The 19,675-nt window shown below is 39.3% G+C and overlaps 1 protein-coding gene across 3 annotated transcripts in view; it reads left to right on the forward strand.

Annotated features, from left to right (window-relative positions):
* Positions 1-16,227, forward strand: part of LOC132890578 (fibronectin type-III domain-containing protein 3a-like) — a 181,543-nt gene extending 165,316 nt beyond the window's left edge. For all 3 annotated transcript variants that reach the window (XM_060927577.1, XM_060927580.1, XM_060927579.1), the window contains 3 exons: positions 3,962-4,128; positions 7,280-7,401; positions 10,965-16,227. In XM_060927577.1, coding sequence (XP_060783560.1) covers positions 3,962-4,128; positions 7,280-7,401; positions 10,965-11,267 — 592 coding nt within the window. In that variant the 3' untranslated portion in view covers positions 11,268-16,227. The remainder of the gene's footprint in view (positions 1-3,961; positions 4,129-7,279; positions 7,402-10,964) is intronic.
* The last annotated feature ends 3,448 nt before the right edge of the window (positions 16,228-19,675 follow it).

The raw sequence follows: 19,675 nt of genomic DNA on the forward strand, positions 1-19,675 counted from the left end.
TTTATCAATGCTTTAAACATTTGGAGGATATTTGGGAAAATGTTCCAAAATTTAAGGGGGGCTAATAATTTTGAGTTCAACTGTATATATATATATATATATATATATATATATATATATATATATATATGTGTGTGTGTGTGTGGCCATCAGTGTTTTACTGGGAAATGAATCTCTATACGTCACTCATGAGCATATTGATGAATTGTTTTGATAGATTTGGGTACTTTTTGTTTGTGAATGTGTTTATATAATAAAAAAGAAAGTCACATGTTGGCTTGAAGATATGAAGTTTAACTTCTCATGTTGAAAAACTTACATTTTTCATACAAAAAACATCGTGAATCTGAGTGACATATTTAGTGACATATATTGGCTGGCCTTGAGTGGTATATCAAATATATTTCATTCAGCTAGCATGATATTGAATGAGTCGAAGACGGGTAGCTGAATATCTGATATACCACAAAAAAAAGACAGCCACTATAATTGTTATACATACACATTTGATGGAACAATTATAGATTTTACAAAAAGTTAAGAACGCTGATTCTGATCGAATGTAATTAAATGTTCTGTCAATCGAATGTACATGTACAAAGTCAAAGTTCTAACAATAAAAATGGTACAAGTCCAAAAAGTCTGAACAACAACCACACTTATTTACAAGCTATATCCAGGTAGGCAGTTCAAGTTTAAAGTTACTTTTGGTAGGAGTTAATTGTTATATTGCATTTGTTCCAAACAAAAGGGCTTTGCTGAGTGAAGTCCATGAGTGAAGTTCTCTTGTAAAAGTCTCCGTCACTTTTCCTCACCTCCAAGTACAACTTTGTATTTCCGCTATTGCTCTCTTTTCCAGTTTTTCAGTGTCTGTTGGTATATTTTTCTCTTGTAAATATGTGTGAGGGCGTCACGGTGGTGTAGTGGTTAGCGCTGTCGCCTCACAGCAAGAAGGTCCGGGTTCGAGCCCCGTGGCTGGCGAGGGCCTTTCTGTGCGGAGTTTGCATATTCTCCCTGTGTCCGCGTGGGTTTCCTCCGGGTGCTCCGGTTTCCCCCACAGTCCAAAGACATGCAGGTTAGGTTAACTGGTGACTCTAAATTGACCGTAGGTGTAAATGTGAGTGTGAATGGTTGTCTGTGTCTATGTGTCAGCCCTGTGATGACCTGGCGACTTGTCCAGGGTGTACCCCGCCTTTCGCCCGTAGTCAGCTGGGATAGGCTCCAGCTTGCCTGCGACCCTGTAGAATAGGATAAAGCGGCTAGAGATAATGAGTTGAGATGAGATGAAATATGTGTGAAGAATATCCAGGGAAGTTTTGGTAGCCTTTCGGGTGTTCAGCACATCTTTCTCTTTAAATCTTCCACTTTTAACAAAGCAAACCTTGCAGCCATGTTTGTGAACAAACTGTCACAGTCACTTGCTAGCTCAAAAGTTTCACATCTTTGATGTGTCTCTTTTCCAGCTTTTCCATATATTTAATGTGGAAGATTAAATGCATGAAGAATATCGAGTGAAGTTTTAGTAGCCTTTCGAGTGTTCAGCATGTCTTTCTCTTTCAAAATTGTCTCTAAATCTTCTGCTTTTAATGAAGCAAACCTTGCAGCCATGTTTGTATACAAACTTTCACAGTCACTCGCTAGCGCGGAAGTTTTACATCTCTGACGTTTCTCTTTTCCAGTTTTTCAATGTCTGCTGGTATGTTTTTCTCTTGTAAATATGCATGAAGAATATATAATGAAGTTTTGGTAGCCTTTCGGATATTCAGCGCGTCTTTAGTTTCAGTTTTCAGTTTATTTATTTAGTGCTTAAACCTAGCACTGGATCTTCTCTCTTTCCCGGCTGACAAAGAAATGATTGTGTGCATGCGCAGCAGAAAAGTTTTGTCACTGGATCTTCACATGAGCTCCGATGTGTGATGTCATGTTGTCTTGACAACGTGCAATATTATAACAATATTGCATGCTCATTCTCCATTGGGGAGAGTGGCGTAATACATGGAGGATAATCGATATGATAACATTATTGCATGCCATCAATAAACCCACTAGAAGGGAAGAAAATGCATGGTTTTATTCCATGGAAAAAGTGGCCCATATGCATAATAATTTCCAATATTTCACTCCAGTGACGTCACTCCCATTGTTTTCCCGCTGACTTGATGCATGTTGTCAAAATGCCGAACCAGTTTACAATTAAAATTCTTTGATTGATTAACTTGCGCAGTTTTTTTTCTTTTTTTGTGGATGTGTGCATATAATATAAAGAACATTACACGGTGGTGTGAAGATATGAAGTTTGTCTTCTCGTGTTAAAAAATATATCACTTGTTCGCTTCACTTACTCGTGATGTATGCATTCACCACTCAAAGATAAACTTAATATCTTCACGCAACCGTGTAATATCCTCTATATATATAAAAAAAAATCAAATGCCCTACTGTTTTTTCTTTCTTAGAAAGCTGTTTTTGAGAGTCTGTTCCATAAAATCTCTTAGGCTACGTTTACATTACGTCGAATCAGCGGATCATCAGATTAATGTTCTTAAAACGATTCGCGTTTACACTAAAACCGTTAGCCGTGCACACAGCAACGCCAATACGCGGATACGCTCGGCTCCGCAGGCATCCTGCGCTCCAAATCACTCCGCCCTGAACAGCGAGTGCCCTCTGGAGGGTGCGCACTCCGGCCCTGCGCAGCTCACAGAGCGCGCGAGTGAAGTGCACAAGCCACGATTCGGGACTGAGCCGCTGTGTGTGTGATCCCAGTGCATATCACTTACTACTTGCAAGTGGAAGGATGGCAAGCCTAAAGACAATCATAACTACACAATGGGCAGTATTTGCATCAGTATTTGCAGTATTTTCATACTTTTATACTCTTTAATGAAAGATGATACAAGGCGGAAGTCCGCGCCGTTTTTCAGCAGTCGCGTCACATGACCAACGCCAGCGAATCAGGAAGGTGGATGTCACAGTGACGTTGTCCAATGAGGACGCCAGCTAGAGCTCAGCACAGCGTATCCGCGTATTTTGAATGTTTACACAGCACCGGAGCTGACACGATCTGGATTGAATACGTGGACGCTGGCGGATTCCCGTTTCCAGGCGTTTCCAGGCGGTTTAATGTAAACGGACAGTGCATCCGCGAAGAAAACGAGATAGATACGGTCTAGTGTAAACGTAGCCTTACACTGTCAGTATTTATCTCATTGTCTTTGTAGGATGAGAGAGGCTGCAAGGAAAGGATGTGCACTAAGCACAAAAAAAGTCTAACTAGCATGGCAGTGTGCAGTGCTGTATAGCCAAATATAGGTACTTGTTGTTTAATTTAGATCTGGTCAACAATGTTGCTCTGCGTGTTTGATAGCTGTCATGTATTACAAAGGTACAAACATGGCAGGAGTGGCAGCAGAGGTAGCAAGGAAACATGCAACAGGAGTGGATTACACAGCCAAAGAGTTTTCAGTGTAGTTGTGTCACCTGTACAGAGAAACAGAGGTTACTGTAGTATGATTGTGGGGGGAGTCCAGAGAGAGGGGATTGAGAAACTTTTGGGGAGTCACAACAGGACACTTGATCAGGTAAATAAATCTGGATGGGTAGATGGAAATTACTCATTACTGATTGGTATTTTCCACAGTGAGGTAATGGTCTGATCATACGCAAGGATTAACCTACTTGGTTGTAACGGCAAAATTCCTGGTATACCTTGATGGAAAATCCTGGCTTGATGGGATTATTGTGTTGTGACAGCTTGAGTATTCTTAGTTGAGTTGTTGGTGGTGGTTCAGAATTCACATTAAGATGTCTTTGAGATGCCTAATGACACCGAGTTGTCCTGCAAAGGGAAGGAGCATGCACAGAATAACTAGAGCCAAAGGAAAACAATAGAAACACATTTCTTTGCATGAAGAAAAACACAAATTTTGATGGTGAGAATATGTGTGTTTCTGTGTTGTAGGTTGGTTTGCATCTACAGTGGCCCCTGTCATACATTTAAAGTGCAGCGACTTTGTGAGGCTACCGAGTACCAGTTCAGCATTCAGGCTCACAGTGCAGCAGGCGTGGGCCCCCTCTCTCCGCCTTACATTTTCAGCACCACCCGTTCTCCACCTCCTCAACTCAAACGTAAGCCTTGACTTTCTGTTTTACCTTGTTATACTTGTGTGCCTTAGGGTAATTTTTTTCAACTGTACATTCAAAAACAAGAAAAGGCCCCAACAGGAGCCAGTGGTGCTTTGAATTCTAGTTTGAAGCAATGCCATAATTTGACACCATAATAATGTAGGCACCTTTACAACATGGAAGAAGAGCTTGGCTTAAAGAAGATATATAGACAGGTTACAAAGGAAAAAAATGATATAAAATGTGTTAGTAAGAGGTTCGGCCACCATGAACCTAACAGCTCCAGCAGACCTTGACGTCGATTCTACAAGTCTCTGGAGGACACTGGAAGGATGAACGTCATTCATCCAAAGGATATACCTTCAGCAGTGTTCTGAAGTTGGGGGAGGAAAGGCCAGTACGATGCATAGACTTTGATGTCAGTGTCATCGCTGTGTTGCTAGCCCCAACCCCCACTTCAAGTGCAATTAGTCCCTCTTGGTACCAGATCTTTGGTAGTGGACCTGTAGTTAATGAACAAAAAGACAGTTCAAGTTTTCTGGTGTTAAAATGTCTTGTATACAGTGGTGCTTGAAAGTTTGTGAACCCTTTAGAATTTTCTATATTTCTGCATTAATATGACCTAAAACATCATCAGATTTTCACACAAGTCCTAAAAGTAGATAAAGAGAACCCAGTTAAACAAACGAGACAAAAATATTATAGTTGGTCATTTATTGATTGAGGAAAATGATCCAATATTACATATCTGTGAGTGGCAAAAGTATGTGAACCTTTGCTTTCAGTATCTGGTGTGACCCCCTTGTGCAGCAATAACTGCAACTAAACGTTTCCAGTAACTGTTGATCAGTCCTGCACACTGGCTTGGAGGAATTTTAGCCCATTCCTCCATACAGAACAGCTTCAACTCTGGGATATTGGTGGGTTTCCTCACATGAACTGCTCGCTTCAGGTCCTTCCACAACATTTCCATTGGATTAAGGTCAGGACTTTGACTTGGCCATTCCAAAACATTAACTTTATTCTTTAACCATTCTTTGGTAGAATGACTTGTGCCTAGGGTCGTTGTCTCGCTGCATGACCCACCTTCTCTTGAGATTCAGTTCATGGACAGATGTCCTGATATTTTCCTTTAGAATTTGCTGGTATATTTCAGAATTCATTGTTCCATCAATGACGGCAAGCTGTCCTAGCCCAGATGCAGCAAAACAGGCCCAAACCATGATACTACCACCACCATGTTTCACAGATGGGATAAGGTTCTTATGCTGGAATGCAGTGTTTTCCTTTCTCCAAACGTAACGCTTCTCATTTAAACCAAAAAGTTCTATTTTGGTCTCATCCGTCCTCAAAACATTTTTCCAATTGCCTTCTGGCTTGTCCACATGATCTTTAGCAAACTGCAGACGAGCAGCAATGTTCTTTTTGGAGAGCAGTGGCTTTCTCCTTATAACCCTGACACGCACGCCATTGTTGTTCAGTGTTCTCCTGATGGTGGACTCATGAACATTAACATTAGCCAATGAAAGAGAGGCCTTCAGTTGCTTAGAAGTTACCCTAGGGTCCTTTGTGACCTCGCCGACTATTACATACCTTGCTCTTGGAGTGATCTTTGTTGGTCGGCCACTCCTGGGGAGGGTAACAATGGTCTTGAATTTCCTTCATTTGTACACAATCTGTCTGACTATGGATTGGTGGAGTCCAAACTCTTTAGAGATGATTTTATAGCCTTTTCCAGCCTGATGAGCATCAACAACGCTTTTTCTGAGGTCCTCAGAAATCTCCTTTGTTCATGCCATGATACACTTCCACAAACATGTGTTGTGAAGGTCAGACTTTGATAGATCCCTGTTCTTTAAATAAAACAGGGTGCCCACTCACACCTGATTGTCATCCCATTAATTGAAAACACCTGACTCTAACTTCACCTTCAAATTAACTGCTAATCCTAGAGGTTCACATACTTTTGCCACTCACAGATATGTAATATTGGATCATTTTCCTCAATAAATAAATGACCAAGTATAATATTTTTGTCTCATTTGTTTAACTGGGTTCTCTTTATCTACTTTTAGGACTTGTGCGAAAATCTGATGATGTTTTAGGTCATATTTATGCAGAAATATAGAAAATTCTAAAGGGTTCACAAACTTTCAAGCACCACTGTAGATGACTTGCAACTACGTGATCAAAATGTGCTATGTCATGAGCGTCCACGATGATGGTGGATATACAAGCAACTAGGATGGCAGCCGATGGAAGCGTGTCTGTAATCAATGCTGATTTTTCTCAGTATTACCACGATTTGAATGGTCGAGCGAAGATTCAATACAAAGAGAAGATAGATATGTGTGGTTTTGACCCATATTATTTTAAAAAGTCAGACTTTTCTGAAGATAAGATGCTTCTACCAACCATCAAGTACCCAGATATCACGTTCTATCTGGTTTGGCTGCCGAAGAATCAAGTCTGACCTTGGATGAAACATAGCCCATGTTCTGAGTGGGTGCCCAGTCTGGAATGTTTTTATCGTATAATTTTGCTGGTGCTCCTAGAAGCGAAATGTTAATACATATGTTAAAATTATAACAAAGACCGAGTGAACCACAACAAGAGGATGCTCATTTTATAGCAAAATTCTAGCAACACGAAATAAAATTCTTCAGTGATATTGAGAAAGCTTTTGACTCTCAACTGAGATGAAGTGATTACTGCAAACGCGAGCTGTTTTGGTATTAGCCTCTGTTAGATCAGCCCTGCCGATGTTGTTCAGCCATGCTTGTCTCCTCTCCATACTAAGCCTCAGAGTTTCCTTGCTGTCTTTCCGAATCGCAGACGGAATTCTAAAAAATCGGAACGTGCCATGGTCACGAGTACTGTTGTGACTACAACCATATACAGCACAAAGATATGGCATAGCTAAAAGAACGCTTAAAGCAGTGGAAAAACAAAGAGAGTTTCGCACGCGTGACTGTTTTATATGGAATGTTGCTTGACCCCGCATTTGTATATCCACCAACATGGCTGACATCCTGGTTTCTATTTTGCTTTGATGTCACTTGCAAGTCAGAGCACAGTGGGGAAAAACACATAGTGTATGCTGACACATATTTCTGAATTAGATGCTTTTCTGCTTGTTATGTGTATTTCATAGCTCCAAAGGTTGAACTGGTCGAGTGGAATAGGTATACAGTCACATGGGAGGCACTTCAGGCAATGAGAGGAGACCCAATTGTTTATGCACTGCAACTGCTGAGGGGCCGTGAAGTGGAGCAGGTATGAACAGGAGCATCTAACCTTAGTGTAACAAATTTACAGACAAAATAAACATATTTAATGCAATCCGTGTTTTTTTTTTTCCAATGTAATCTTTACCCACTGCATCTGTAGTCAGTGTGTGTATACCATGGATATACAGTTAGGTCCATATATATTGGACACTGACACAAATTTTGTTTTTTTACCTTTTTACTGAAACATATTCAGGTTATAGTTATATAATGGACATGGACATAAAGTCCAGACTTTCAGCTTTCATTTGAGGGTATCCACATTAAAATTGGATGAAGGGTTTAGGAGTTTCAGCTCCTTAACATGTGCCACCCTGTTTTTAAAGGGACCAAAAGTAATTGGACAATTGACTCAAAGGCTATTTCATGGGCAGGTGTGGGCAATTCCTTCGTTATGTCATTCTCAATTAAGCAGATAAAACGCCTGGAGTTGATTTGAGGTGTGGTGCTTGCATTTGGAAGATTTTGCTGTGAAGAAAACATGCGGTCAAAGGAGCTCTCCATGCAGGTGAAACAAGCCATCCTTAAGCTGCGAAAACAGAAAAAACCCATCTGAGAAATTGTTACAATATTAGGAGTGGCAAAATCTACAGTTTGGTACATCCTGAGAAAGAAAGAAAGCACTGGTGAACTCATTAATGCAAAAAGACCTGGACGCCCACAGAAGACAACAGTGGTGGATGATTGCAGAATAATTTCCATGGTGAAGAGAAACCCCTTCACAACAGCCAACCAAGTGAACAACACTTTCCAGGAGGTAGGCCTATCAATATCCAAATCTACCATAAAGAGAAGACTGTATGAAAGTAAATATAGAGGGTTCACTGCACGGTGCAAGCCACTCATAAGCCTCAAGAATAAAAATGCTAGATTGGACTTTGCTAAACAACATCTAAAAAAGCCAGCACAGTTCTGGAAGAACATTTCTTTGGACAGATGAAACCAAGATCAACCTCTACCAGAATGATGGAAAGAAAAAAGTATGGTGAAGGCATGGTACAGCTCATGATCCAAAGCATACCACATCATCTGTAAAACACGGCAGAGGCAGTGTGATGGCTTGGGCATGCATGGCTGCCAGTGGCACTGGGTCACTAGTGTTTATTGATGATGTGACACAGGACAGAAGCAGCTGGATCAATTCTGAGGTATTGAGAGACATACTCACTACGTTTACATGCACATAGAGAGAATCGAATTTCTGCCGTTGCTCGACTGAAATCGAAGTTCAAAATGCCATGTATACACCTTAATTCGGCTGAAATTGAACCGAACTTGATTTCTCGGAATCGAGCTACACGACCTAGTTTAAGCGATTTCTGCCGAGCTATTTTGCGCATGTATACCCTATCGAGCTAGTTGTCGAGCTGCTTCCGGAAGTGACGAGTGATGAGACCACAAGCGGGAAACACAACAGCCTCGGTCGGCATGACAACGAATCATGACAACGGCATGAATCTTTTCTTTTTGTGGCATTGTTTGCACTGTTAAAATTTAGCTCACTTACTGTATCACCAAATACATCTGTACAGCTGTTGCATAGCTGTGAATTGTGTACATAAACAAGTCATTGTATTTGTGTGTGTATATATGTGTATATATGTCCAACATCTGAAGAATGTCAATAAAAACAAAACAACTGAACTTTTTGTGTGTTTATTAAGACATAAGTTAAATTGTAAGCAAAAAAAATTATTTTTTTGTAAGCAAAAAATGGATTTTAGAAAAATATTATTGTGCAAAATAAGTTTTCTTACAAAACAGTGGTCTGCGCCGGACAGTTTGTAGCCATAGTCTGTTAGAGCAAGCCTAACAGCTTGAACACGGAACTGCTAGTGTTGCCAGATTGGGGGTTTTAAGTGCATTTTAGCGGATTTGAACATGTTTTGGGCTGGAAAACGTCAGCAGTATCTGGCAACACTATAGCTCTTCTTCATGATGACAACCGGAAGTGTACCAACACGATGGGGCGTGTAGCGCCACGTGTGGCTCGGGTGCACAATGCACCTTGCACAATAGCCCGATTTCACTTGTGCATGTAGGATTGGATTTCTCTGGCACCCCTGCTGGGACCCTTTGCTCGATTACCAACAGCAGCTCGATTTGGACGTGCATGTAAACGTAGTCAGTGTGTGCTCAAATCCAGCCAAATGCAGCCAAACTGATTGGTCGGCGTTTCATAATACAGATGGACAATGACCCAAAACATAAAGCCAAAGCAACCCAGGAGTTTATTAAAGCAAAGAAGTGGAATATTCTTGAATGGCCAAGTCAGTCACCTGATCTCAACCCAATTGAGCATGCATTTCACTTGTTAAAGACTAAACTTCAGACAGAAAGGCCCACAAACAGACAGCAACTGAAAACCGCTGCAGTAAAGGCCTGGCAGAGCATTAAAAAGGAGGAAACACAGCATCTGGTGATGTCCATGAGTTCAAGACTTCAGGCAGTCATTGCCAACAAAGGGTTTTCAACCAAGTATTAGAAATGAACATTTTATTTACAATTATTTAATTTGTCCAATTACTTTTGAGCCCCTGAAATGAAGGGATTGTGTTTAAAAAATGCTTTAGTTCCTCACATTTTTATGCAATCATTTTGTTCAACCCACTGAATTAAAGCTGAAAGTCTGAACTTCAACTGCATCTGAATTGTTTTGTTCAAAATTCATTGTGGTTATGTACAGAACCAAAATTAGAAAAATGTTGTCTCTGTCCAAATATTTATGGACCAAACTGTAAATGTCAGTGCTTCACTGTACCAAGAAGAATGGAAGACTTGTTTACTCAAAACTCACTTAAAATGGAGTTCTAACAAGTTGTTTAATTCTGTCAATATTAAAGATGCTATTACAGTCTAACAATAAAATGCTATGGTGAGAAAACATGAAAGAAAATATAGAAAATAAAATATATTAGTATTGTTGCTATTTAAATATAGTATTACAGGAAGAAAGGCAGCCAATGATGCCACAGCCATCCGTGGCCAGGAGCCCAAGAGGGCAAAATTGGATATGCTCACTCTCAAGGTGGGAGGGGTGACATACTCTCTCTCCCTGATCAGTCACAGTGACACTAGCCAATCATGGGCATCTGTGAGTTCATGTATACGGGAGTGGGAGAATAGCACTTTCCTCCCATTGTGTTACACCAGTTGCATGAGCAGCAGTTCGAAATGGTACAGTGTGCTGGCCTCATGTGTCTCAGAGGAAGCATGTGATAGCCTTCACCCTCCCTGGTTGGTAGCTGTCATGTGATAGGGGAGAGCTGCCTGATGGGTAAGAACTGGCCATGACTAAGTTAGGGAGAAAACTGAGGGGAAATTAAAAAAATAAATAAAAAGGAAAGGTTGCTGTCTGTATGAATGGATGGATGGATGGATTTATAAAACCAAATGCTCTTCGACATAAAACATATTAACCAAATGCTCTTCGACTCCCATTATAACTTTATATGAATAAACAGGTTACATTTCACTATTTTCCTCAAAGACAATCAGGATTTTCTGGTTATAGAAATATCATGAGTAACACTCCTTTATCTTTTCTAGCTGTATAAGGGTTCTGGAACCTCATACACATGGCATAACTCCACAGTGAGTAGCATGTATCGCCTGCGTGTATGTGCTGGTCGTCGGAGCACAGATGGTGGAGAGCTATGGGGTCAGTGCAGCCTCAGCACAGCCCTCCCTGCGACTGAGCCACCCAGAATCTCAAGCTCCCACAATCCCCAGCCCAAGAAGAGTTGGTCTCTTGCCGATGAGCGCTTTGCAACTGTTCTGCTCCTCGGCTTTGTCATATTGGCCATTCTGTTTGCCGTACTCATCCAGTACTTTATCATCGAAGTGCAATGAAGGAAGAGAAAAGGGTTTAAGTGCAGGAAGGGAAACAAGGAATAAGATGGAGAAAGATGGAGAAAGAAAAAGTGGCGTGTTAGAGCAGAGCAGGCCTCGTAGCACATAGCCGCCCTGGCTAGCACAGAGCATTTTGAAATGGTCAAAGCCCTATTATTATTATTATTATTATTATTATTATTTTGTAACGACTATTCATGCATGGAAGAAAGAAATTTACATGGCATCAGTAGGTACTTTGTTGTGTAAACTGTGACGAATGGGACTTCAGTGTGCTGTTTGTGTACTTTTTAGAAGGTTACTTCACAGGTTTGGCCAGATTTATTATTATTATTATTATTATTATTATTATTGTTTCATATGAATTCAGATTACTTTTAAATAACAGAAGTTTCTCTAGGCAAGGCTGATCACTCAGTGGTTTGGTGAGCTTGGCTGGTATTTGGTACACAGCAGCCTTATCTGAACATTAAAGGACCTCATTCTCAGTTTGGAAGTCATGAGGTTCTCCTGAAACACCCTTGAGGATTGTTACATCAGTGAGTTTATGTTGCTTTATAAAAATGAAGTCTTATGGACTGAGTGCTTTTTACTGCCTATGGGGATTTTTTTGCGCATATATCATGTAGGCAGTATTCCAGGTTTTTTTTTTCCTCAGTATCATGTTTTTCAATATAAATTTTAAAAGGGAAACAGTGCCAAAGCGTTCATAGACATAGAAAAGTGCATACTCATACATGACTGGAGTCTATTGTACTCTCATTTGCAGACAAGAACTATTTTTATGTTTAAGAATTCATAATGTCATAACCATATTATATGTAATCATTCATTCATTCATTCATTCATTCATTTATCTGAGACATTGGGAAAGCTCGATTTTTATGTTTTGCTGTCACCAGTGTGCATATGATAGACTATACATACATTCTAGCTATGTTCATGTACATACAGATATGGCAGCATTGCTTAGATAGCCTATATGGATATGCATTTGTTATAAATGTCTCTATTTAGCTCAAACTGAGCAATGTAGTCCCTTTCTGATTTCTGCTTTTGGTGAAGAGTTTTATTTTATTGTACAAGTTTCGTTTAACACTACATCTCCTCAGTTAATTTGTGATGAATTCTTGTAGTTATCTCATCCAAAAGTTAGAGATTTGGGGATAAATGCTGGTACACACCATCTCCAGTGCCAGTGAAGCTGCTCCTAAGTTTGCAGTGTCTTGGTTGGTGCTTAGGAATGTAGCAGGAGTACCCATCCCTCCTTTCTTCTTTCCCTCCTTCAAAGGACTGCACATGACACAAATGGGATTTTAAATCTTTAGTTTCAAGATTTATTTTATATTTATATCCATATTGCAAAATCAACCTTCCCAGATTCATCCTGGTGTTTAGTCCAGATGAAGCTCATGGTTTTTGATCTTGTTATTGTTTTAGTTTTTGTTCCCTGAGTTGTTATTTTATATAACATTGTTAATGAAATGAGAATAATAATTTTATGTGATTTCCTATTGTCCCTTTCACAGAATAATTTCCACCTTAGATGTAATTGATAGTGCTTGATGAAGTAGACCCAGAGCAAAGTGCCTCTGTCTGAAAAGGCATCATGTTGTAAGTACATCAGTGTCAGTCTAGAATCTTTACCTTTCTTTGCCTTGGTTACCTTAAAGACTCAAAATCTTAATAATTAATTCAAGTGCAGAGTACACTTAGTTTCTGATGCTTCTGTACGAGGCCTACTTTTGAGCTTCTCATGCAAATGCAAAGCTGTGCTTCACTACCAAAAGTAGTGATAAACATATTTATAGAGCTGCTAGTGTTTTTATTTACGATGGAGAAAAGCTGCTGTCTGAACTTCCTTGTTTTCAAACTTGAATAGAGCTGTACGCTGTTTGTTCTTTATACCTCTTTTGTGTCGCTGAAGCCATTCACAGCACAACAGATGCAGTTTTTCCCTTTGCGTTTCTTTCACTTTGTCATTTACCTTTAGACGTATTGCTTCATCGTGTTGATCTTAGCCTTAGGGCTTTCCATATTTACCTGTATACTTTGCATTGGATCAAATTTCAAAATAGGTCCTGGGATATCTCAAGGTTTCTGACATATTGAATGTCTTAGATATAGAAGTAGACTTCTAATTTACTCAGAATGCCTTTTAGAGAGTACTGGTCAACAACACACACATTCTTAATGCATTTATTTTGCCAAGTTGTTCATGTTAAAGGAGCCTGCTGTGCAAATATCAGTCATTTAATAAGTGACCCCTGGAAATGAACACAGTCACTGAGAAATTAACTTGCTGAATCACAGGAGTGCGTAAACTAGTAATAACAGATTATTATATAGGGAATTTCCATTTAAAAAGGTGCTGGTAGCAGGAATCTGTTGGGCTAAAAGTGTTTGTTTGTTGTTGGGGTTTTTTGGTAACAATTTACATCAAGGTACATTAAAGTAACTAGATGTGAGATTTTGGAATTTCACTTTTTCAGCCTCCTCTGATTAAAAAAAAAAGTCCTATTACAATCTACTTTCAGGACATTTCATAATTTGGGTTGTGTTCCAATTTTCTCTGACTATACACATCGATCTCAGTCATCAGCCGCTTCACCGTCACTGTGACTACAGGCTGTTTGGCACAACTACTGCTAATTTTAGCAATCTGGCTAAAGTATAGTGTGGAGAGTGGTTGGTTCTGTTTCATTTTTCACCTGATCTGTGTTTGCTGTGTATTTTGTTATTTAATGTGTTTTGTTTTCCAGCCTGCCAAAATAGCTTGGCAATAACTGGCTAGTTAATACAAGCCAGTGTATAAAGAGGCACACATCAGGTGGGCAGTGGGCCTGAATCACTCACTCTTGCCCTATATATTTAAACATAGTTAAAATACAAAAATATGAAGAAACTCACCAACACATCCCATTAGTTACTAGCCACCAATCATGAGTTTTCTAACTCAACAACTTCTCAATAATACAAATTCTACAGCAAGGATAAATCAGCTCACTGTCATTCACTAGGTTCCCCATTAGGATCAGACTTCTTTCATGTCTAAAATGAGGAGTGAATATGTTTGATGCATCTGACCTGGGGTGTTACATATACGTACGAATATCCCGCCAATTCCAACCCGAGTCCCCTGATATAGCACTGACTGTCACATTACAGGGTTGTCAGGGAGACTCGCAGCAGCTGAGAAACATAATTTTATAAAGTATGTTTTCTTCCCTGACCATATAGTTATATATTTTTTGAAACCATATGCCCTGTAGAGTTTTAAGCTACACTATTTGCTGCATTATTTAAACTAAACAAACCATAAACTTCAGCATTAATACATCATAAATATTGCAACCACTACTTGTATTTACTGTATTTTTTTTTAAATAATGAACATCTGTGATGTTTTCATTCCATCTATTAGTAAAAAACCCATCGCCCATACAGTAAACACCGATATGAACTAATGTACTAATTAATGTTTGTAGTAGTTATTTAGCAAATTCATTAGTAAGGATGAATGCTAGGTGCCAATATTAACACCAACTACTAACTTGATTGTTAACATTTAGTAACAGTGCCATTTAATTGATGCTGATTTATCTGGACTTTAATGAAACACTCATTGAGAGTTCCATTGGGATCTGAGAGATTAATTACGCGAAGGTTTAGCTTTCTGTATTTAATTTGCATTCTGTTTCATTTTGTTTCGTCTGTGGCAATAATAATGTGGCACATGTGGCATGGTTAAAATTACATGCTTAAGATCAGTGCTGAAGTCTATGGAATGTTAATGTTCAATAATTCAGAAAATAATATGAGTTTAGTGCACCTTAATGTAAAGTGTTCTCTTTGTAAAAACCTAACAACTTGCTGCTACCAGAAAATGGACTGTTCATCCTTTAATGTAAGCCAAAAACCAAAAGTAATCTGTATACATCACACAAGTGTAGAGCGTTAAAGCATTCAAATAAAACAATAGCATTTAATGATGTAAGGAAAGTCCATGGACCAAAGATATTACTGCTGCAGTATATTTAAATATGGTTTAATGTCAACAATGCATGTTTAAACCTCTTTAAAATGCTTGAGTTCATGATTATTTTAATCTGTTGATCACATCATCCAAACTGGTATTTTTTTCCAAGCAAACTGTGGGACTCCTAATTCACTGTGCTTATGAAATGAATGGCTAAATTCACACTTAGGAATGACCTATGAAATGGCCCGTTTTTATGCGAGAATAATGGAGAAATCAGCGTTTGTGCTTTTCTTTTTACCCATACAATTTTCAAAATAAAATGCAAGAGCTTTTAGGTTTCTAGTTGTAGCCCTAAGGCTCAGTAACCTCTGTGCAGTTTTAATTTTGTGTGTAAGCTACTGCATTTGTAATCTCATAGAATTTCAATTTCCTGAAGATGTAACCAAAGCCAGTACAAAGACTGTTAACAGGCACTGAGGTTACTGTGCACACACTGTCTTGCTTTACATTTTGCCATGATTTAAAATAAAAAAAAAGGCTCATAAAGCATAAGAAGCCATAAGGGACAGCCTGAATTGTCATGGTCTCTCTGTCTGTGGCTCGCTGCTAAAAACACTAACAAACAAAAATAGGTTAAAAAAAATATTTTAAGCCCTAAGTAGTATTTCAGTGTTTTAGAATGTCATGTGTAAACTAGGGAAATAGACTGGCATCACAAACAAATTAGCAGTCAGTAGCCTATATTGTGTGCCAGCATGTACATGGAATCATCTTTATGTCAATCTACCAGCTCCAAATCACCTTTTCTCATGCCAGTGTTTATAGATCACATTTTTGATACTGAACATTTTTTTTATTTTGAAATAGAAAAATTATACATTCCAAAAATATTTATCTGTTGTTTTTTTTACTCACATTAAAGACTGCCATGTACCGTATGTCATAACTGACTTGTAACAATCATAGATAATATATTTAATATGTTAAATAAATTATAGTCATTCTGTGTATTAATTGTGACTTCTGAGTTTCTTTTCTGGAATTTTTTCTTCTTTAAGTAAGGTAAATGGTGATTGGATACGGTTAGGGGCCTTTGGGTGAAAATGTAACTTAAAAATTGAAGAATGGCAAGATGTTAAAATGTAAGTGTATCCTTGCAACAAGATAAATATACTACATGGCCAAAAGGTTTGTGGACACCTACCATCACCCCATATGTGCAACCCCAAATCAGAAAAAGTTGGAACAGTATAGAAAATGCAAATTAAAAAAGAAAGCAGTGATTTCTAAATTTACTTTTACTTGCATTTCATTGCAGATAGTATGAACCCAAGATATTTCATGTTTTGTCTGATCAGCTTCATTTAATTTGTTAATATACTGTACATCCATTCCTGCCTTTCAGGCCTGCAACACATTCCAAAAAAAAAAGTTGGAACAGGGGCAATTTAGGGCTAGGAATGAGGTAAAACTATGTGCACAACAGCACTTACAACTCAAGATAAAAGCACTTTTCATGGGTGCTTTTATAGCGCTATAGAATAGCTACAGGTGTAACCACTTTCAGCGCTCAAACATTGCACTTGTGTAGCACTTTCGTAGCAGTCAGATATAGCACTTTCATCACAGTAAATATAGCACCTCTTTTGCATTTCTATTGCGCTTACTTAGCTATTTTATAGCACTTATATAGCTCTTATATCTCACTTATGTAGCGCTTATATACTATTGTATATGGCATTTATACATCCTTCACTGCATCTGCTTTTAATGAAATAGAACTCAAAGGCATGGAATAAGTTTATAAATGTTTTATTTCTTAACAACATAACAGAAAACATACCAAACTTTCATTCCATTCATAAAACAGCATCGTCAGTTTTTGGGGTTTACACTGAATATCTTGGGATAAACACATCAATTTCCAAAATAAATGTCAAGTATGCAGGTATCCTCCAAAGGCTAAGCGGTATGGCTGAAAAGGAAAATTCAGTCACTGATCATCATCATTTATTGTCTCTATGTGGCCATCAGCCTTTGCAGTTGCGTTCTGAGGAACCACCGTCTTGAGCCTCTTCACTTTTGCTCCAGCTGAATGTAGTGTGTCCATGATGGCCGTGTGGACGACTTTATCTAAATTGGCCCTCTCTGTTGGGAAGGCCAATTTGATTGCTTCTGAAAAGTAATGCCCATGATTAATATTGCCATCTTATAAATCTTTAACACATAAAAAGTCATCAAATCATATTCTTCATTGCTGACTAAATAGATCAACCTGTTCTTCATGTATTAACTCATGTAAATATCTTACATCCATTATAATATATATTATGATACTATATTCTTGCAGTGTGTGCTAAAACAGAAATAAATGTTATATATGATAAAATATTCGAATAAGGGTTTAGCGCCAACTCACCAAAGATCATCGTGTAGAGCCGGTAACTCTTAAATGTCACCTTCTGGCCCGTCCCTCTAATGTTGAAATGTAGTTGTGCTGTACATTTCATCATTTGGTTCACGATGTTGACAGCCAGGCAGGCAGGAGTTGGTCCTCCAACCTGGGACAGCATATGAGCCTGAAACATAATATCCACCTGAATATAATTCTTTTATGTACGGTCGTCATGTTCTTTTATTTACTCTTACTCTAACTAAATGTTACATTATGTGAGTGTAATATGTGATGACCCTGAATAGTGATATAATTACAGACCACAGGACGGTGGCTTGTTTCTGTCTCTTCCAATGTGTTTAAAGTGACCATTAGATTCATATTCTCATGAGATTTCACATGCCTCTTTCCTGAATAATAAAAGTACAATTACACACCACTGCACTCCGGCTTGCCTCGCTGTTGGAGACAGTCTCTTCCAAGGCATCAACCTCCTCCTTTGTTTCCAGTGGTTGTGGCAGAATTCTCAAAGCATCAGATATGCTAGTACCCTTCCCTTTCTTCTCCAAATTGGACAGGCGTGTTGATAGTGACTGCAACATATCTTTGATCTCTGACATTTGTCCAAGAAGTGTCCTTCCCAATGCTGAAAGAAATATAAAGAATACCATAAATAAACAAATATTTATTATAATATATGGTTCTATACAAAGTATCCTCATACACTGACCTAGTCAGGAATGTGTCAAATATTTTCTTTTACATATCTTATAGCGGGCGGCACGGTGGTGTAGTGGTTAGCGCTGTCGCCTCACAGCAAGAAGGTCTGGGTTCGAGCCCCGTGGCCGGCGAGGGCCTTTCTGTGTGGAGTTTGCATGTTGTCCGCGTGGGTTTCCTCCGGGTGCTCCGGTTTCCCCCACAGTCCAAAGACATGCAGGTTAGGTTAACTGGTGACTCTAAATTGACCGTAGGTGTGAGTGTGAATGGTTGTCTGTGTCTATCTGTCAGCCCTGTGATGACCTGGCGACTTGTCCAGGGTGTACCCCGCCTTTCGCCCGTAGTCAGCTGGGATAGGCTCCAGCTTGCCTGCGACCCTGTAGAAGGATAAAGCGGCAAGAGATAATGAGATGAGATGAGATCTTATAGCGGGCGGCACGGTGATGTAGTGGTTAGCGCTGTCGCCTCACAGCAAGAAGGTCTGGGTTCGAGCCCCGTGGCCGGCGAGGGCCTTTCTGTGCGGAGTTTGCATGTTGTCCGCGTGGGTTTCCTCCGGGTGCTCCGGTTTCCCCCACAGTCCAAAGACATGCAGGTTAGGTTAACTGGTGACTCTAAATTGACCATAGGTGTGAGTGTGAATGGTTGTCTGTGTCTATCTGTCAGCCCTGTGATGACCTGGCGACTTGTCCAGGGTGTACCCCGCCTTTCGCCCGTAGTTAGCTGGGATAGGCTCCAGCTTGCCTGCGACCCTGTAGAACAGGATAAAGTAGCTAGAGATAATGAGATGAGATATCTTATAGCTTCAAAGGATCATATATTCTGAGATTGATCCCAAATGTTATGAACATATCCAATGTACTTTAGCATAATCTGAGAGAGAAATGACCAGATCCAAAGTTAAAATTCTTAAATTCAAAACCTGTATGATACAAATTAAATATAATGTAATATACAAAGAATAAATATTACTATGTCACACCTTAATGTAACCATTCTTTTTTTTTTACTTACTGGCAATATCCATCTCTCTTTGTGGTGTTTGGTCCTTCTTCTGTGACCATTCTGACGTCTTCGCTGTTGTTGTGTATTCTATCCTCCTGGACGTCCCAGACTTTGGTGTTGTGTGGGTTGGACCCATACTACTGGGTTTGGGCTGAGGAGTGATGTAGCTTGCCGGGACTTTCCTCATAGGCACATCTGACACGTCTGCTCAGTTGTTTTCTTTCTGTGCTACGCACTTCCTGGTTTCTGAGTTGTTTGCGACGAGTCTTTTTTCCGCGAGTGTTGGCGTTAATCACTAATCTTTATTTTTTC

This window comes from Neoarius graeffei, chromosome 8 (assembly GCF_027579695.1).
Source record: "Neoarius graeffei isolate fNeoGra1 chromosome 8, fNeoGra1.pri, whole genome shotgun sequence".
Lineage (NCBI taxonomy): Eukaryota > Metazoa > Chordata > Actinopteri > Siluriformes > Ariidae > Neoarius > Neoarius graeffei.